A 22,409-nucleotide genomic window follows, 5' to 3' on the forward strand; every position below is an offset into this window, starting at 1 on the left:
TACCCGAGCTGGGGAAAGGCGGCAGAAAAATCATATAGCGAAGCTTGTGGATGATGATGGTTTTATTAGGGAAGGGGATGATGCCGTGTCGAAGGTTGCAAATGATTATTTTCAGCAGCTATTTACTTCTGCGAACCCGACTATTGGGTCTGACATTATGGCGGGTATGGAGAGCCGTGTGACTGAACCGATGAATGCCATTCTAAGGCAGGAGTATTCCGAGGAAGAGATTGTTGATGCCTTAAACCAAATGCATCCGCTTAAAGCCCCAGGACCCGACGGGATGAATGGCCTCTTTTATCAGACTTATTGGGGTACGGTGGGACCGGAGGTTGTCCAGACGGTGCTTGGAATTCTTCGAGGGGATCTCTCACCACGAGCTTACAATAAGACCCATATTGTTCTAATTCCCAAAAAGAAAGCTCCGGACAAAATACGTGACTTCCGACCTATTAGTCTCTGCAATGTCGCGTATAAGCTAGTCTCGAAAGTCTTGGCAAATCGTTTGAAGCATTTCCTCAGTGATATAGTGTCAGAAAATCAAGGAGCGTTTACGCCGGGGAGAGTAATTTCTGATAATGTGTTGATGGCTTTCGAAATTTTCCATCTGATGAAGCAGTCAAGAGCAGCTGACGGTTTCATGGCTATTAAATTAGACATGGCTAAAGCTTATGATAGGGTGGAATGGGTTTTTTTGGAGAGAGTTCTTAATACTATGGGATTTGATAGGCGATGGACTGCTCGGGTCATGGCTTGCGTGTCGACTGTTTCGTTCTCTGTTCTAATAAATGGAAACCCATCACAAGAATTCCGACCTTCGAGGGGTATAAGACAAGGTGACCCATTATCCCCGTATCTTTTTTATTCTCTCATTTGAAGTCCTATCGAATATGATGCGAAGGGCGGTTGAGACTAATTCCCTTCACGGTATCCGAGTGGCCGCGGGTGCCCCCTCTATCTCGCATTTGTTGTTCGCTGATGACAGTATTTTTTTCACAAAAGCGAGGATGGAGGAAGCTGAGGTAGTGCGTAATATTCTAACCCGCTATGAGCAAGCTTCTGGCCAATTGGTTAATATTGATAAGACTACTATGTCGTTCAGCAAGGGTATTCCGTTGGAGCGCAGGGACAATTTGGCGAGACGTTTGGGGTTTGTAGTGGTCGATGAACAAGCTCGATATCTGGGTTTACCCACTGTGATAGGCCGGTCAAAAAAAGCGTTGACGGACATCATTCGCGACAAGCTAAGTAAACGACTCGAAGGATGGCGCGGGAAAATTTTGTCTAGGGCTGGTAAGGAGGTTCTCTTAAAGGCTGTGGCCAATTCACTCCCTACCTATGTTATGAGTATTTTTAAAATTCCCGTTCATTTCTGTGAGGAAATTCGCTCGCTTATCTCGCGTTTCTGGTGGGGTCACGAAGAGGGTAAACACGGCATTCATTGGGTCGCTTGGCGGAAACTGTGTCAACCGAAGGGGATGGGAGGTATGGGATTTAGAGACTTTCACTTGTTTAATATGTCCCTACTAGGCAAGCAAGTATGGAGACTTTTAACGGAGCCGGAGAGCCTTTGGGCTCGTGTGATGCGTGCCAAATACTTCCCGGATGGCGATTTAATGGATGCTCCGTTGGGGCATAACCCGAGCTACACGTGGCGGGGAATCATTGAAGCTAGGAATGTCATCCGAGGGGGGTTAAGAAGGCGGATTGGGGACGGTCTGACTACCCGAGTGTGGCGGGATGCTTGGATTCCAAATACTCGATCGGGCGGGTTATCTCTCCTATGGTCGGGGAATGAGGGTCTCAGGGTCGCGGATTTGTTAGAGGACGGGAATGGGAGCTGGAATGAGGGACTCCTCGCTGCTTTGTTCCTTCCTTTTGAACGGGATAGGATTCGCAATATCCGGATTAGTCCGAATAGACCTCCGGACGAATGGGCTTGGTGTGCGGATAAGGATGGGGTTTTTACTGTCAAATCGGCCTATGGGTTCCTAGCTGCTAATGGAGATGCGTTGGAGCTGGGGGGAGCGTCTGATTGGGGTAGGGAGAGGTGGCTTTGGACTAGGATTTGGAACGTTCCGGTATGGCCTCGCGTGAAGCTCTTCTTTTGGCAGCTGTGCAGCGAAGCATTGGCAACGAGGGCAAACATAGCAGCTCGGATACGAGGTGAGAATTCTTTTTGCTCTTTATGTAATTCTTTTTTCGAGTCGAGTCTTCATCTTTTCGGGATTGCGGTTGCACAACGTTTATGGGAGGGTTGGCCTTAGATCTTTGTGGGGGTCGCCGAGAGTGGTGGAGGTGTGAGGGACTGGATAGAAGCGAGTTGGAGGGAGCTCGGGGTGCGTGAACATGGCCTCTTCATGGTTGGATGCTGGGCCTTGTGGGAACATCGAAATAAGGTCATATTTGGGGATAATTGTGTTAATCCTGAGAGTGTTATTCGGAGGACGTGCGACGTCATGGATGAGATTGAAGGGGGAGGCTTCCTAAAGGCGAAAATGGGGGCAGATGGTGGACGCTTGACGAGGACACGAGATAAGGGGTGGATACCGCCACCTAGGGAGTATGTGAAGGTGAATGTCGATGCCGGGGTTAAGGAAGGGGAGGGAGTTGGCATGGGGGTGGTGTGCCGGGACGAGAGGGGAGGTGTTTTGTGGTGTGCCTCGATTGTGCAGGAGCAAAGTTGGGACCCAAGGGTGGCTGAGGCGGCTGCTGTGCTCGAAGGAGTGAAGGAAGCGGTACGTTTTGGCCATACGAAGATTATCTTGGAAAGCGATTGCCTACCTGTCATTGAAGCGCTGAAGCGGAAGGCTGGGGGAAGGAGTATATTCTCGCTTGTTATAGCTGACATCTTAGCTATTTGCAGTTCTTTTAGTTCTATTATTTGGTCTTTTGTTAGTCGAGCAAACAATTGTGTGGCTCATGAGCTAGCTCATCCTTTTCCTAGAATAACTAGTAGTTTTGTTGGATCGGAGTCTTTACCTCCGTCTGTGAACAATGCTGTACTTTTTGATTTATCGGTAATTCAATAGAACCTTCGGGTTTCCCCTCAAAAAAAAAAAAAAAAAATAATTGTTGTTACAGGAGCATAGTGACAAGAATAATTGGAGGAGTATTTAACTGAGTATCGGAACTTGGATTATATTCTAAGCTTGTGAATGAAATCCCTCCTTTTTCCTAAACAAGAAACGGACGGGTCAAATAAATGGACGAGACAATAAAAAAATAGAATGTCTAGGGAATAACAAAGTTCTTGTTTATCTGTCTATATGGGGGTACTAGTATTTGAACCGTTTTACACATAAGATGGATATGACCGTGTTAAGGGAGACCACGTGTGAGGGAATTGTTCCGATTAATTATTGGATACAGTAGCGAGTAGTGACAATAATAAACAAGATTGTGTTCCCATTCAACTAAGTTAAGATTTTACTTTTTAATATGCAGTTCATGGCTGGATGTATGATTTGGTTGAAAGTTCCTCAATTATATAATCAAATTGTTGGCCTGCATGTTTCACGTTTGGGACAGCTTGCAATATAATCCGCGTATAACATTAAAATAAGTAGACTTCATCGGATAAATAATTTTTTTTTGTAGAAGGATCAATAATTGTTGTTACAGGAGCATAGTGACCAGTATAATTGGAGGAGTATTTAACTGAGTATCGGAACTTGGATTATATTCTAAGCTTGTGAATGAAATCCCTCCTTTTTCCTCTGTTTTACAACAAAAAAAATCACTTTCTAAGAGTACAAGTACATCTTGCCTTTCTGTCCTTATTTCTAATTGTATTTTAGTTACTAGATAGACAACTGAGTCACAGAGAAAGCGAGGGAGAGATCTCAACTCTCAATGTCGGGTTTAGAGTCTGGAGTTGCAAAAGTTGGGCAAGGTGTTCTGTCTGCGGTCTATGACGAGATAAAAACATACGTGAATCATATCAAAAACTGTGAGGCGAACCTGGTGTTACTTCTTACAGATCTTGAGACATTACGAGGGGACAAAGATACTATTGATGACAAGGTGCTGGAGGGGAAGGAAAACCTGAAAAAACTCACTCCTAAAGCAGAGCTTTGGCTTGCGCGTGTGAAGGAATTGGTCAATGATGAATCAATGAAGATGCTAATGCATAAGGATATGCGGGTAGCCAAAGTTATGTTGAGGTTGATGAAGAATGATCTCAAAAAGTTGGTTGAAGATGACGCTGAGATGCGTGACCTGGTGGTGAAAGTGATGAAAGATATTGCGAAAAGAAAGGGGAAGGCTGGTAATAGTAGGGAAGGTTCAGATGTTGATGAGAACGATAAAAAGGTTGGTCAAGTGTTGGAGAAGCTCGTGGAGGAAACTATGGGAGAGTTCAAGAAGCTTATGCAGAATGATGAGAAGATGGCTATTGCTGCAATGCATTTATTGGAAAATGATAAGAAGAAATTGGAGAAACTCACGGAAAAGGATGAGAAGATAGCAAATATTATAGCCAAGGCAAGAAAGGCAAGTAAGCGTACAGAATTGCTAAGTGATAATAACCATGATGATGAAAATGTAGTGAAGGATGTGAATACCTTAAAGGCGAAAGTTACAAATTTGCTGAAGCCTGTGGGGCACTTAATTATGAATGAGGAGTTGTTGAAAACATTGCCTGAGAATGTAAGACTAGTGATGGAAGCCATAGATGTTGTTATTGGAAATAGGAGGGGACTCAAGGCGGAGTTGATGGATTCTGATAATGCAGCTAGCCAAAGAAACTCTTGTTGTCGCTGTGTGATTTCCTGCAATTATTTCTCTGATCGTTATCATATGAGTGTAGCTGCTGAGGCTATGCTCGTCAGAATCAGGGATGATATTAGCGGAACCAAACCCGGGAGTGAAGATGTGACTCGGTCTATAAGAAGAGGAGAAATGGAAGACATGCCCAATAATAGTGTAGGCTTGGAATCCAGAAATGAGCTTTTTCAGAAAATTATAAAGGCACTCGCATCCAATGATGTTCATGCTCTTGGTGTCTTTGGAATGGGAGGCTCAGGTATTTTTCTTTTTCAAGTATTGTTTTTTGGCCAAACAATTATCGAAGTTTATTTTGATGGATCGCGATACAGCGCCACCGGGTGTTGCCGAAAATCGGCACCACTGAAATAAAATAATATATTAAAATGGCTATCATAAAATTTCTCTTTAATTTTAAATCTAAAATGGGAAGGACAAAACTGTAAATTACCTTTCAATGACCACCATATGATCTTATCGACGCCGTCTGCCGGCAATTGTTGTTAGTAGTGTGCCCGCCACAGCTAATAAAATTTATCAAATGTTGAATTTATCAAATGTTTAATTTTGTTTAGTTTGACTTTGAGTCGGGTTATGAAATTTGTAAATCTTAACCTCTGTTTGAAAATAATCTAATCCAAAACTACATGTAATTTTAGAGTGAATTCATGGGCTGAACCAAATTCAACCTGTAAAACAGAAAACTTTCCTATAAATGTATAGTTTATGAATATAAAGTACTACAAATAGAAAAAAAATAATATTTTGTGTGTTCTGTATAAGGAGTAGATGCAGTTTTCCATTTTTCAAGTGAGGTTTTTAGTAGAAGTCATTATTTGCGGGTTTGGGCTAGACGGGCCTACACTTGAAAAAATTGGCCGGCAGGCCTAATTTTGTTGTCCGTGTCCATTATAGCGGGCAATGTTTGTTTGTCCAACCACGCCCATTTAAATAGGCAGGCCGGTCCGCGAGCTCGAAATTAAAACAAAAAATCGGTTACCAACTTCAACAAAACTATCTACTACCAAGATTAAAGAACATTTATGAACTTTTTTTTTGGGCTTGACTTCATTTCGCTTAACTTTACGTAAAAATAATAATTAGTTTTTAGTTATATACATTTTTTAAATGTTATCATAGTTGTCAGGTAAATAAAAATAGGAAAATACTTATTTTTTAAAAGCGGGCCTAGCAGGCCGGCCCATGGACATAGAGCTCAAAATAGCTTTTTTTATTATTTATTGTCCTATTACGCCTCCTAAAAGTAGACAAAGAGCTCAAAATAGCTTTTTTTATTATTAATAATAATAATGGTAGCGGAATTATAAGGCGTCACCGCCGTATTTTCCATCCAGAAAATACAAGGCTATTACAAGAATAAAGATAAATACACCCTTTAAAGCTAATAACTAATAACTCTATGGGCTTATGGGCTTGCTTGGGATGAGAGTAATGATTAAGGGAGTAATAGAGCTAAAATGAATTAAAAAATGGAGGAAATGAATGGGGGTTGGAGATAGAAATGGATAGAAATGAGAAAATATAGTGTAATAGTTCCTCAATTAAGGGAGTAATTGTTACCCACGTCCCCTTTCAAGTAATAATTACCTCCATATAGAGGTAATAATTCCTCCCTCACCTCCTCTTTCCCTATCCACAACCACCACAAAGCACCAATCTCCTCTCATTTCTTCTTATTTTAGCTCTCATTACTCCCTTAATAATTACTCTCATCCAAAGCAAGCCCTATAGCATATTCATCCTATTAGGTCATTGATCCTATCTAAAATTTCTTACACTTACACTTACTTGAAAAAGAATGAAAGTAACGGAATCGAGTATGACTTCGGTCACCTCCACCGGCCCTACTTACCTCCATTTTAATATTTTACTTCTTTCTCGTCGCACAAGTATAACATAGGAAATAGGTGACATGAACATAGTCGAATAATTATTAAATAGACATGCACAACCTGTCATTTCACCATGCAATATCTCACTTTACAATTATACCGGTCTACCATTACTGAATAGAGAGACATTACGGAGTAGAAACTTCCCTAGGCTAATCCCTCCTCTAGCATCCCCATAAGTCGGGACCCTTTCCTCTAGGGATTCCTAACACATGGAGGCATTACAAGACTTTGTTTCCCAAGCTTGTAGTGTGAACAATCAAGTAAAGAAGTACTTAACATAATTTAAATAGATAAGTTGTAGTTAGTTAAGATGGTTACAAGTTTAGGGGATGTAAATACCATCCCATTAATACAACCCAATTGAAATAAGGAGTTTAAATGTCAAAAACTAACATAAACAAGAATGCCAACAACTAATGAAGACCGCTCCCCAAGTCCTCGTATCTAGCATGCTAACCTGTCAGCACTCCTCCTCATATGGGAGAAAATCACCATATGGTTCATCATAGATATTTCAAAACCCAAGTGTTAGCTTAACGATATAAATGTTCAATGAATGCAATAACTAAACCTACTTACTCATGTGACAATGCAAAGACAAAAACCAACATTCCAACAAGATATGAAAATACATGAAAGTCATCCTCGGACATACACCTCCACAAACCGGTAATTGGGACACGCCCACGACGTCACTATCAACACAAAGTACTCCGAACACGTCCGTGGTACCGGCCCGAGTGCGACTCGAGTCGCCTTGCCAGACGTTGTGCCACATGAGTCCCTCCATAACCCAAGTATTAAATGTGCACATCCCGCTTGGAGTGGGAAGCTCCAAGTGTGACCTGAGCGGAACACAATCTTCTGTCTCCAAAATCGTAACCAAGAATCCTCCAATATCCTCCGGTCAACCAAACCATGAAGAAGCCAAACAAGTCCAGCAACAGAACTATACAACCATATTAACACTGCAACCATATTAACACAACAAGTATAATCATGCCCAATTCTTGATTAATTCATTTCTTCTCATTTAATTTCTCTTTAACATGTTATAATGCAATGTAATCATCCTTGTGATAATTCACCATACTTACCTTCACATAATTAACATAAAGTCATCTTATGTGATAAACCCTAATTATCAAAACATGTTATAATGCAACTAGCATGAGACAAATGTAATTAAGGACAATAATGTACAATTAAATACCCATATCATTATAGCTAAGTAGGGAAAACTCTAACGCAAGCTTATCTTCGCAAATCCACAAGCTACCCACTAGAAGTGCTCCTCAATTAAGCTCCCTACACACATTAATTACTACATTCATTACTATAAACTATTATAATAAATCTACTAATTAAACTCTTTAATTATTCCTCTTAATCCTCATAACCTAATTAATTATTAGGTAGTATACTAGGATAATTAAGGTTACTAAGACAAGATTAAAGGAAATGGAGTATAAATTAATTTACAAACAAGATGGATGAACAAGGAGGCAAGAATCCTTCACTTGGATTCTAGGGTTTTTGAGAGGATTGGTTGATGGATGTTTTAGAGAGATTTTGGGAAAGTTTAGAGAATGGTGAGGATAAGGTTTGGGAAGGCCGGAAGGGTTTTAGGTGGCAATCTGAAAAGATAAGCCACGAAAGCGACATCTCACCAAACAAACTTCCCGTATAAGCCGAACTCGACCGGCACTCGGTCGAGTGGTCGGTCTACTCAATCGAGTGGGGCGAGTGGGGGCTTCACTCGGCCGAGTGGATCGTCTACTCGGTCAATTCTAAGTCTTTATAAATGCGAGGTATTACCCCTCCTCTATGTACCGACCTGTGTAAACCCCCGCCACTTTTACTAGCAATAATCAGAACCTTAGTTCATGTGGGGCCTTCCCCCCTTCCATGTACTGAGGATAAATTTATAATGTCATCTCTCTCCCTCTCTCCCGTAATCGTATTCCGAATGCTATAAATGGCCAATAGTACATTATTATAACAGAAGTATTAACATGACCGTCATATGTTCATACAAAGATAGTTAATATAACATTTGGGTAACATAATGATAATATAACATTATATGGTCGATAATACTATATAACTAGTTTGACACCCGTGCGGTGCAATAGGGTTATTAACTTAATTATAATGTTCAATCATGTATCCTGTGTCTAATTATTTGTTTACATATAATTAAAATATTTTTTTGGGTTTTTCCCATTTGTGCCCCCGTGGTTTTCACTTTTCCCATCTGTCCCCCTTCGTATGGCAACTTATTAACTGTGCCCTTAAACTTAATAGTTGGACCCATCTGTAGCTAAACTCAATTAAACCGTCTGTTTTAGACGTTAAATGCCAAGTTGGCGTCTTACTTGGCAGTGTGACTTGGCAGTGTGACTTGGCTTTTCTTTTCTTTCTTTCTTTTTTTCCAAAAAAACTTTCCCCCATTTTTTTCAATCTTTCCCTCCATTACTTCCATTACTTCCCTTATATAATTCACTCATCCATTACACTTTCCTCCCATTTAATGACGTTCAACTCTACATTCCTGATTTCCCCGTCTCCTCTTAATTTTGCCCCTTCCCAGCCATTTTTTCGTCACTCCTCCTGATTCACCGTTTTAAGTTAATGTTACTGATGGAGTGATGGGTATGACTGGAAAGGAAAATTAAGACAATTCACATTAATTGTATATCTTTGCCTGTACAAGATGAAGATGAATAAGGTGGAGATCATTTAGGGTGTGGCTGAAAATCAGAGATATGATTTAGACGTCGGAAAATAGAAAGGCAAATTAATCTTAGTGATGGAGGGAGTATTTGGTGTTTCACACACACAAACACTAGCACTTTGTTTGAGTAGAGATATTTGGAGGGAAAGGGCTGGGAAAAAAAAGGAGGGAAACGAAATCGGTTAGAAAATTAGTGGCACGGATTTGGAAGTGTTGGAGTCTCCGTTTTCTGTTTGCAATGCAAATTAAAAGCCCTCAATCATAAGAAAGATTTGGGGAAAAACTCTTATTGTTTTATTACCCTTCCCTACCCTTTGTCTCCCCTTCATTCAACATCCATTAATTGGAGGATGTAAAAGTTTAATAGGGGTGGATGAGTGAATTATGGAGAGAAAGATTGAAAAAAAATGGGGGGAAATATGGAGAGAAAGATTGAAAAAATTGGGGGGAAAGTTTTTGGGAAAAAAAGAAAAAGAAATAAACAAAAGAAAAGCCAAGTCACTGCCCAGTAAGATGCCAACTTGGCACTTAACGTCTAAAATAGACGGTCTAATTGAGTTTGGCTACAGATGGGTCCAACTATTAAGTTTAAGGGCACAGTTAATAAGTTGCCATACGAAGGGGTACAGATGGGAAAAGTGAAAACCACGAGGGCACAAATGGGAAAAACCCTATTTTTTTTAAATAAAATAAAAGATAAAACACTCTGTTAATGAAAAAAAGGTCGTAAGGCTTAATATTTATACTAGATTTAATGCCCGTGCGATGCATGGGCCGTTAAGTAGAGTCTTTAAAAAAATTATTCTCCTTTTTTTATCTTACCACAAAAAAATAACTTTTATAATAGATTTACAGTTACTCTTATATTCTCCCTAACATGCTCTTTTTATAGAAACTTAAATGTATAAAAGAGTAAATTAAAACCGTAAGTTCTATATATATATATATATATATATATATATATATATATATCCATGAGTCCATAAAACAATATCACGCACTATACAAAACAATATCACGAATTTTTTTTTTTTTAAAATTTTTTCTTTTTCAAAATAAATTTTTTTTTTCGAAATTGTTTTTTCGAATTTTTTTTTTTTCGAATTTTTTTTTTTCAAATTTTTTTTTTTTCAATTTTTTTTTTTCAATTTTTTTTTCGTGTAAACTGTGATATTGTTTAGTATAACATGTGATATTGTTTAGCATAACTTGTGATATTGTATTACAAAACAATATCACGAATTTTTTTTTTCAAAATTTTTTTTTTCCTAAAATTTTTTGTAACAATTTTTTTTTCATGAAAGCTGTGATATTGTTTAGCATAATGTGTGATATTGTTTAATATAACGTGTGATACTGTAGGTTGTGATATTATATCATGGACTCACGGACTCAAAAAGATAGGGTGGACTCATGTGATCCTAATTCTATATACATATATATACATATATATACATATATAGAGAAGGGTTCTTATAAGGTCCTCATACAATATAAGGCCCTAAGTCCTTATAAGAGCCCTTTGATGGAAGGGATGGAGGGATGAGATTACATCTCATTGAAGGGTCACAATTCTCCCTCCCTAATCTCCTTCCCTAATTGTGTATAACTCTAGCTAATTGTGTATAACTCTACCACCAATCTAATCTCCCAACTCACTTCCTCATTCACTCATCCTCTCTCATTTCTCACATTCACTCTTTCTCTCTCATTTTCTCCCACCCTCTCTAAACAAAAAAAAAAAACCAAGTTGATAAAAAAAACCCAAACTAAAATAAAACAAAAAAAAACCACAAAAATCAATCCACCACCACCAGGGGCGTCTTAAAACAACTGGAGGCCCAGTGTGATACGAAAAAATGAGGCCCCAAATATTAATGCACTAATAAGGTCTAAGTATATTATACTTCGAAGTTTGTATTGAATATCATTAATAAAAGCTCGTAATACGATGACCAAAAGCGGAGGCCCGGTTCCCACGCCCGTGGTTGCCCGTGGCCTTAGACACCCCTGACCACCACCCCACCACCACCCGACACCACAAAAATCTCCCTCACTGCCCTGCTCTCCCTCCGTCTCCCACCCACCACTCAACCCACTACCAAAGACCCGCACACCACCACCACCCGCCAGGCGACAACAACCACCGCAACACCACCCAACCAACACGACCTCCCTCCTATCGTCCTCACCATCAGATCCTTTCTCCGCCGCCACATACTCGACACCACCCAACACCACCGACTACACCACCACACGCCACCGACTACACCCACATCCCCTCCACGTCCAGATCTGGCCGCGTCACCACCCACCTTTCTCCCTCCCTGCCGCCTTTTCCTTTCTCCTCCCTGCTCTTCCTTTTTCCTTTGTTTCTTTCCTTTCTCCTCCCTGCCGCCTTCTTTTTCTTTCTCCTTTTTTTCTTTCTTTTTTTGTCGTCCTTTTTTTTCCGCCTAAACACACCACCTTTATGTGTTTTTTTGATTTTTTTTTGTTTTTGTTTTGTTTATTGTTTTTTATTATTATTGTTATTTGGAATTTGGTTATTTGGTTATTTGGTTTTATTATTGTTATTTGTTTTTTTGTTATTGTTATTGTTATTTGGTTTTTTTATTATTGTTATTTGTGTTTTTGTCATATTTACTTTATTTTGTAATTGTTATTTGGTTTTTAATTTTTGTTGGTTATTAATTTCTTTGTTGGTTATACACTTAAAACATTAAAGTTATACTATTTATGGCTAAAGTTATACACTTAAAACATTAGAGTTATACACACGATATTTAAATTTGGTTTTTTTTTTTTTATTGTTATTTGGTTTATTTTACATTTCGGGTTTGGTTGGGTTGTTGGTTTTTTGGTTTTATTATTGTTTTTTGGTTTTTTGTTTTTGTTATTATGAGTTTTTTTGGTTTTTGTTATTAATTTTTTTTTTTTTTCATATTTATTGTTTGATTTTTTTACTATTTACGACTAAAGTTATACATTTTATGACTAAAGTTATACATTTTATGACCAAAGTTATACAAAAATTGCATTAAAGTTATACAAAAAATTGGACTAAAGTTATACAAAAAATTGGACTAAAGTTATACAAAAATGAACCAGAGTTATACAACAATGTACCAGAGTTATACAAAAATTGGACTAAAGTTATACAAAAAATTGGACTAAAGTTATACAAAAAATTGGACTAAAGTTATACAAAAATGAACCAGAGTTATACAACAATGTACCAGAGTTATACAAAAATTGGACTAAAGTTATACAAAAAATTGGACTAAAGTTATACAAAAAATTGGACTAAAGTTATACAAAAATGAACCAGAGTTATACAACAATGTACCAGAGTTATACAAAAATGAACCAAAGTTATTCAAAAATTGGACTAAAGTCATACAACAATGGACTAAAGTTATACAAAAAATTGGACTAAAGTTATACAAAAATAAATCAAAGTTATACAAAAATGGACCAGAGTTATACAAAAATGCACCAGAGTTATACAAAAAATTGGACTAAAGTTATACAAAAAATGAACCAAAGTTATACAAAAATGAACCAAAGTTATACAAAAATGGACCAGAGTTATACAAAAATGCACAAGAGTTATACAAAAATGCACCAGAGTTATACAAAAGTTAGTCCATTTTTGTATAACTTTAGTCCATTTTTGTATAACTTTGGTTCATTTTTGTATAACTCTGGTTCATTTTTGTATAACTTTGGTTCATTTTTGTATAACTTTAGTCCATTTTTTGTATAACTTTGGTGCATTTTTTGTATAACTCGTGCATTTTTGTATAACTCTGGTGCTTTTTTGTATAACTCTGATCCATTTTTGTATAACTTTGGTTCATTTTTGTATAACTTTGGTCCAATTTTTTGTATAACTTTAGTCCAATTTTTGTATAATTTTAGTCTTTTTTTGTATAACTTTGGTCTATTTTTGTATAACTTTGGTTCATTTTTGTATAACTTTAGTCCATTATTGTCTTAGATGAAAAAAAGTATCTCACAAAAAAAAAACGAGATTTAAAACACGAAATCGAAAAAAAAAAAAAAAAAAAAAAAAAAAAAAAGTGACGAAATAAACCGAGACGCAAAATCTGGAAAAAAAAAAAAAAAAAAAAAGAGTTTATATAATTACGGCGGTGGTGGAGGTGGCGGTGGATGTGGATGTGGGCGGTGGGTGGTGTCAGTTGGGATAGTGGTGGGTGGTGGTGAATGAGGAAGAGAGAAATGAATGATTTATTTGGTTTTTTGATTTATTTGGATTTTTTGATTTATTTGGATTTTTTGGGTTTTTTTATTTATTTGGATTTTTTGGGTTTTTTTTATTTATTTGGATTTTTTGGGTTTTTTATTTATTTGGATTTTTTGGGTTTTTTTTTTTTGAGAGAAGAGAAGAGTGAAATGTGTGAGATGAGAGAGAAATAGGTGGGTAGAAAACAAATATATAGTAAATTAGTGGTTAATTAGGGTGGATTAGTAAAGTGTGTTAATTTGCTTGTATAATGACTTTTGGTGGGTTCATCTCATCCCTCCATCTCCCTCCATCCAATGGCTCACAAAAGACCTTATGGACTCAAATATATAATGGACCTTAGTTGATCCTTCCTCTACATATATATATATATATATATATATATATATATATATATATTTATTGTATGACATGTTTGTAAATGAGAATATAGATACCTTTATTGACTTAGTTGTTATAATTTTTTAAATATTAAACTTGGCAATTTATAAAACTTTTGACTCAATTAATGTTTAAAAGCCATTTGTAAAGTTAGACTATCTATAATTGTTCAAAAATAATCTACATTTATATATGCTCGTACTAAGAATTACATTTTTATAGTATTGTTTCTTTAAACTGATTCAGATGTAAATTGGCTAAAACTTGTTAGATATTGAGTATGCACGAACAGGAATTGACAATAAGACCACACCGAATCGACTCCGCTTTCCTAATAGAATAATTCGACCCTTAACAGCCTGGGTATAATCGAACTTTCTACTGAGATAAGACGGCGCCCTCTGATTTTTGGCACAGATTTTTGGCACAAAAATCAGTGACGTAATATAGAAATATTTTGTTTTGAATGTTATACGTTCTTTGATGCAAGTAGAAGATTATGTTTTTACTGTAACTTTTTCTTTTCATCTCTTTGTCGATTTATAATGACAAAGCAGGGTATAGGGAGATGTATTTCTGAAGAGTTACAACTCTTCAGAAATTCCGGTTACAATTAATTAAAAATCCGAGTAGCGAGACCCCCTTCATAGTTATTCGAACCGAAAACTATACCGCAATCCCGTAAATAATTATACGAGCGTACACTCCGTACTTCCCGAACTCGTATTATATCGTTTAGAAATTACCCCTCAGTGAACCGATCTTAATTACGCCAAATGAACCGGTAATTACTCTTAAATCACCAACAAAACTTAATATCTAGGTAGTATATATACATACACAAAACCTTATTATTCTAACGTCTTGGCTCATAGTCAAAATTTTCTTCACTCCATGCACATGCACTCTTATTCTTATTCCCCAAAACCACTTAATTTAAAGCTTGAACTATATATGCATGAAAATCCATAGGTATTCGCATAATTGACTATATATTACTCCCCCCATTATGGTTATTTATTTAGCTATTTTTATTTTGGAGTGTCTCCGTCAATTGTTTACTTTCTATTTGCGGAATGCATTCATTAGTAATTTAATCATCCGCTCAATTTAGTCCTACTTGTCATCTAATAATTGGTCCCCTACTCTTTTCTTGATCTTTTGCCAAATCAAAGGTAAACAAGTTTCCTATTCTTTCCTTCATCTTTTTGACAAATCAAAGGTAAACAAATAACCGGGACGGAGGGGTACTCTTTTGGCGATCTACTAACTCTCCTTGGAGACTGAATGAGAATTTAACTACTTGCACGAACTCATGCTTAGTAACGTCACTTTGAAGTATTTTTATCAAGGGGCCGTGTCCTCATTGGTGCGTGACTATTCCATTAAATAGAATGACAAAATAAATCGAATATGAGCATAAGATTAAAATAATGGCTATTCTTTTTTCATTTAAGGCGAAATTAGATTGTTATAGAAAATATCTACGATATGTATTTACCCGGTAAGTTTCTAAATGGAGTAATAACTAAAATAATTTCAGAATAAGTAGTATTTATTACTAATAATGTGTATGTTTGCATGGGCATAGTCTTATGAAACTCGGATATTTTAGTTTTTGATGACTGAAGACCTTGTATCAATAAGATTTCAAATAAAATCAAAACTCTAAAAAGATCTTTTCACGTTGGTTGGCGCAGTGGTAGCATGGGGCTGCGCTTGGTAGGGAGGTCTGCGGATCGATCCCCCACAACTGCGATTGGGAGGGGTTTAAATACCGTAATCCTTGGACACGCCCCGAAATCCGGATTAGTCGGCCCAATGTGGTTCGGATTACCGGATGGTTTAGACCAAAAAAAAAAAAAAAAAAAAACCAAAAAAAAAGGATACCAAGTACAATATTAATAGACTACATATTAGTCATTGTTTGATGAAAATAAGGACTCTCGTATAGAATTACACTCGTATTTATCACGTTGCATAATATATGTGAAAAAAAGATTAGAATAGCTACGCGTTCGGTCATTCAAGGAGAGATTACCTTGCCTCTTAATTGAATGGGATTAACAGATTATGCTCCTAATAGGGCTGGGTAGCCTATATCTTAGCTTTCTTTTTATAGATAAAAAAGAATGAATTGACTCATTGAGGTTTTTCACTTGCTAGTGTACTTGCCATAAAGAGCTTGTTAGCGTGGTTAGCCTGTTAAATTGCTAGTCGTGTTCCATACAATACAATCTATACTGACCAATTTGACCGTATTAATAGAAAATAGTCATAGTCCTAGGTATTATCAGAAAACAAAGATATACCCCGTATAAATATATTAAGGAGACATTGGGGAGAAAGTGAAACAAACTGGACTTGTGAGTATTCGGACGCTAACTGTCTTCATAGAAGCTATTTCTATGATAGACTCTGAACGATTATAGATCTCGGATATCAGTAATAGGAATATTTATAATAGTTGGATTTCAACCATCACCTTAAGGTTTTGGTTGAGTTGGTTCATCTATCAATCAGTTCATTGGATCCTCCACCCAATACTCAATAGCGTTCTGTGCGTTAATTAAGTACGATCATCAAAGTACGTGATAATTAGGGGCGGACCCAGGATTCAAATCTACGGTGGGCTAAAAAATTTAAGTACGATCATCAAAGTACGTGATAATCAGGGGCGGATCCGCCCCTGATTAATGAAAAAAAAATTATTTAGTTTCCTTAAAATTGACCATCTTAATTAATTATTTTATTTTATGGAAATTGAACATCTTAATTAATTATTTTATTTTAAGGAAATTGACCATGTTTTAGTTTCTTACAAATATTTAGGAAAATTATCAAGCTTCTATATAATTTAATTTTAACCAAAACTATATAATATTTGCATTGAGATCCCTTAATCGGGTCCATCACACGGTGCTAGTGATTTAAAACTATATAGTATAATTAATTTGTATAACTTTCTTTAATTACATTGAAGTCCCTTGGTTTTTGGATTTAATATATAGTATTGATAGTATAGGGTTATACAGTTTAGTTTGATTTTGATTTTAATTATTCATAATTTAATCTTTTTTGAGTTTGCATCCAACTAAAACGCATATATATTAAATATATCTTCGGTAAGTTGCTGAGCAAGCTATGTTCTTTATTTTAAAATTGATATTTATTTATTTATGTAATATGCATAACTTGGACTCTCTTGTAATCGCTCGAAAAAAGCTTCCTTTATTAATATAGACTAGATTTAATACCCGGGCGATACCTGGGCCAATTTGTAATATCCTTTGGTTATGATGTGACAATACTCTAAGACGCTGTTCTTTTGTAATTTTGCCGAATTGAACATATAGAAATTAAATTGAATTTATAGGAGCTTAACTTTTCTGAACTGAACTTATAGGAGCTGAACTGAACTTATAAGAGCTTAACTTTCTTGAATAAAACTTATAAGGGCTTAACTTTTCTCAATTAAACTTTTAATTGTTGAACGAAACTTAGAGGGAGTGACATTAAGGCCATATTATTTTTAGCCTTTTAGAGCTAAACTGAACTTAATGAAGCTAAGTTGAGTTCAACTTAATTGAGCTGAAATGAATTGAACTCAACTAAATAAAGCTAAACTGAATTGGAGTGAACTGAAAATAAGTAAAAAAAATAGGGCCTAAGTCCAAAAGAAGTTTGAGGTTTAATGATCGTGTATTTCAATGCATGGTCCGTAGTAGAAAGACAGATTAGTTTTAGAGTCTATCTTAAGTAGTTAAGGTCGTGCAATGTGTGATTTTTCTGTTGTTGAATTGCTAACTTTTGTTTAGCTTTTTTGATACTCCGTATATTCCGACTTCTATTGTTTCTAATCATTCTAAGATGTGTAAAACCAATTAATAGGAGTATTATTCTTTTGATTGATTAATAGTAATGTGTAGTTTTTATATGCAAGTAACAACAAGGTTCGGATTCTTTCCATTTTCTCAAAAAAAATGGACCTCCATTTCCTATAAACGGTCCGGCATTTAGAAGGCATATACATTCTAAGTCCAATCAACCTCAAAATTTGACTATTTTACTCTTTTTTTTAATGATCTTAGACATTCTCTCTTATTTGATTTATTAATTTTTTACTTATATTATAAATATGGTATTGGTATTATATAAATGAAGTAGTTTGTAAAATTTTAAGATTTTAATATTACACGAAAGTCTATCTTATAATTGGGACAGACCAAATTGATTTTACTTCCAAGGGTGTCATATTTAATTGATAAAAACCTCTTTAACATTATAAAAGTAATCAAATTTATATGTGGAATATCTTGTTATTATTTTCTTTAATTTAGATATGATCTTTTAAGTAGAACCTAGTCTAGTAGGATGACTAATGAAGAGTTTCAATACGATTTATATTAGCATATAAAGTACGTGATAATCAGGGGCGGATCCAGGATTCAAATCTACGGTGGGCTAAAAAATTTACTCATCGAAAAATTTTCTTTCTAAAATGCTATATAGAACTTGGAATTGACAAGTATACGTGATTTACCCTAAACTACTTCATTTTAAAGTATTTTTCGCATATTTGAAGCAACAATAATTTTAAATTATGAGATTTTTAAGACATTATCTACTACGGTTTACAACAAGAAATACGTGTAAAAATAAAATAGGTATAATACAAACAAAGAATTGGAAATTTTCTCTCTGTCGAACCCACGATCAAAAGAATAGGAGACAAGTATTTTACCACAAGACCAAATGTAGTTTCATGCTTTATTGTTACACCTTGTTGTATATTCCCTCCGTACCACACCAAAGGTAACGTATGGAAAAATAGAGTATTTAAGAAAATGTGGAAAAAGTAAGGGTAAAGAGGGAAAAAATAGATGGGGTATGTAATTGTGTGTTTAATTGTGGGTTGGTAGGTGGGTATGTAATGACATTTTGTGTAAATATCAAATGGGTATAAGGATAATTTGGTAATATTGTGGGCCAAATAAGAAATGTTACTTTTGGTGTGGTACGTCCGTTTATAGTAAGTGTTACCTTTGGTGTGGTACGGAGGGAGTATATTTTTGTTTCTTCATAAAAGAGGTTGGGCTCCAGCCCATATAGCCTTTGGGCTGGATCCGCCCCTGGTGATAATCTTGCGAAGCTCGGATGATGTGCGCACTAATAATAGGCGAAATTTTATGATCTATAAAGAAATTTCGTAGAGGACTAAAATGGTTGATTTGATCATTTCAATTACTTCATATTAGCGTCATGTCTCATCCATTGTGAAAAATTATTTCTACAAAATATTATTCATGTAGAGTCTCCCTAAGAATTTAAGATAGTGAAGATCAATAACTTAGTGATTAATAGAAAATTAGCTACACTACATAATTACAAATAAATATGGAGTATAAACTATGTGTACTCCGCAAAACACCTATTACTGTTTATTCAATACAATCATAATTAATTTATGTGAGAAAGACTAATCCTAATTATGAATCATTGAAAACTATTGCTATTACCCAAACAATTAAAAGAACATTGATTTCTCTTAAACGTATAGACTCTTAATTTTTTATACTTGAATTATTTTCCCTTTGTCCCACCGAATAGCTTATATTTGCTTTATCAGTGCGACATGGTAATGTTACGCACTCGTAAGATAAGTAGATAATTGGTGTAGTTTTATGTAAAGTGATGCTTTGCTTTATAAATTTCTAGCTTTTAATACTACAGAAGTTACCTGTATATCCTAAAATTATCATGTAGAGAAGTCTTTAAAATTTCCTTCCACGCTAAAATTAACGCCCTCATTCTACAAAAATATGTTAAATTTAGGTATGAGACTATCAATATTAAAAATATTGAAACATAAACAAAACCTTCTAATTACCTTGCAACGATACCGAAAAAAAAATTATTATGCTTTGTAATACCTACAAATGCATTAAACGGAGTAATAATGTTGTGCACATCGTTCGATCTCGTAAGTAATAGTTGAATGAATGAATGATTTCGCCTATAAAAAAAAGAAGAAAAAATCATTAGAACTTGGTATCAAAATAATAAGAGCTAAAGTATCAGGGTAGGGTAGAAGGCAAATCATTAATGACAAAAAAATAAATAATCAAACTTTTGCATGTAAATTAACAATTAGTATGGGTTTGTTTGAGTTCTCACATATCATATTTATATGCACATTCTTAATTGTATTTGATTTGGTGTAGGTATCTACTAATAATCTCATAGTTTATGTAAAAGACATCCCATAATAAACTATGATTATTTAGTTGTTGATAAATTTTGAAGACTAATATTACTTTGGATGTAGTTCGAAATAGTTAGAGTCTCTAGAATCGCTCAAAAAAAGTTTCCTTTATTAATATAGATAGATAGATAGATATTGATTGATTATTAATTAATGCAAAAAAAAATTCAATATAATACCGATACATAATAACTCATAAGATTAATTAGAACCGTCGTATTGCCAATCAAACTCATAAAAACAATCCTACTATTAACAAAACTCAAGTTGATTGGATAGCCTTATTAACACAAGTTCGAAGCTTTTTGTGCATATTCATTCGTAATACATATCTAAATATGGTATTCTATACAAACTCAATTGCTTAAAGAGTTTTCTACATATTTATCACCTTAATAAAACTTCTTATATGATATTATCTTCTTCTCGAGTACTGCTTTCTCTTCTCGGAAACTTACATCTGTCTTGCAATCTAATTAGTACAAAGTATTTAAAATAATAATAATATATAATTCTATATAACAATCTATGCTTAAGTATGTACATATGGACTATGGAGTAACAAATAAAAACGTAAAGGTAGTAACTTGGTAGAATGCATGACGTACTACAAGACTAATACTACAACAATCATTTTTTTTTGACAACGTACAACTATCATATATTAAATTCATATAAAGGCAATAGTGTTTGATTTGTTTAGGTGTCTATGTTATTCCAATTAATGTTTTTTGTTGTTTACATGACAATTAAGCTCGTTATATTTAAAGTCTAACATCTTGTGTCACAGTGTCATTAATGTAGGCTTAGTCTATAACAAATAAAAACGTAAAGCTCGTTATATGCACATCAACGCCTCAACGGTACACATAAAGTATTATGTATATATGCTGGCATATTAGGTTCATGAATATATCTATCGATTTATTCTTATGATCATGATAGTGATATGATATCACTTGTACATACATGTAGCAAATAAAACAATAAAATAATATACAAAACAAAATAATTAGAAATCTTGAAAGATAACTTAGAATGGAATTATAAATACGTTATACCTTTAATGATAAATCATCCGAAGACAGGATCCATCTCTGATTTGAACAACCACATTCTAGATGCACAACTCGGATTATACCTGAAAATTTATTGCAAACAATATTTATTAGAGGTCGTGACTTTATATCTTAGTAACATGCTTCTAAGTAAAAGCAATTAATAAATACACAATCAATTTTAAGCTAAAAGCAATTAGGAATTAGAGAATTAAGATAAATATAGCAATTTGATTCAACGGGCATGTATATGTATACTGTTTTCAATTGTACAATTACAAAGTTATTTGTCGTCTAAAAGAAGTCTTTAAGATATAATCTACAATATCATCTGTAGTATAGGTAGTAGTTGTTCATAGTTGTCATTCCTTATTTAATACAAACTTTTATAAGAGTTCTCTAAGACAATATTTAAGAGATTTAAAAAAATTTGTATAAGAGTTCTCTAAGACAATATTTAAGAGATTTAAAAGATTTTGGATTGATAGCTAACTTCAATGATACTCTTATTTATAGTTGTGGGATCACCTAACCTTATGATAATCTTTTGATGTGTGACAATTCAACTATTTATACGTAGTATATTCATCACACTTACATTATTTTTCAATATTTTTCAATGTGGGACATATAACATATTAAGAAATACACAATTTTAATATGTGCAAATTATATGAAATCTATACTCTAATGATAACATTTTTTACCACGAATTTAATTATATTATTTCATAATTTTTTTAACGATATTTTTGTTAAAGTTTTTATATAAAAATTAGAAACATCCCTTCAATATAATATAGGACACAATGATACTTAAAATAAAAAGATTTTGGATATAATATAGGACACAATGATACTTAAAATAAAAAGATTTTGGGTTGATATTTAAGTTACAATGATGTCTTATATTTATAATAATAGAATCACCTCATCTTATGCTAATCTTTCGATGTGGGACAATTTTACTATTTATACGTAATATATTCACCACGCACCTAGTTCGACATCCAAAGATT

The 22,409-nt window shown here is 34.8% G+C and overlaps 1 protein-coding gene across 1 annotated transcript; it reads left to right on the forward strand.

Annotated features, from left to right (window-relative positions):
• The first annotated feature begins 2,360 nt into the window (after nucleotides 1-2,360).
• On the forward strand, nucleotides 2,361-3,543 carry LOC141590636 (uncharacterized). Its single transcript, XM_074411211.1, has 2 exons — nucleotides 2,361-3,020; nucleotides 3,448-3,543. Exons 1-2 carry the CDS (start codon nucleotides 2,361-2,363, stop codon nucleotides 3,541-3,543), a joined length of 756 nt encoding a protein of 251 aa, XP_074267312.1.
• Nucleotides 3,544-22,409: the final 18,866 nt, after the last annotated feature.

This window comes from Silene latifolia, chromosome 7 (assembly GCF_048544455.1).
Source record: "Silene latifolia isolate original U9 population chromosome 7, ASM4854445v1, whole genome shotgun sequence".
NCBI lineage: Eukaryota > Viridiplantae > Streptophyta > Magnoliopsida > Caryophyllales > Caryophyllaceae > Silene > Silene latifolia.

Coding starts and splice junctions, on each gene's coding strand:
- LOC141590636 (XM_074411211.1), top strand. CDS start 2,361: ATGGTTGGATGCTGGGCCTTGTGGGAACATCGAAATAAGGTCATATTT. Junction 3,021..3,447: donor CTGTACTTTTTGATTTATCG/GTAATTCAATAG, acceptor TTTAATATGCAG/TTCATGGCTGGATGTATGAT.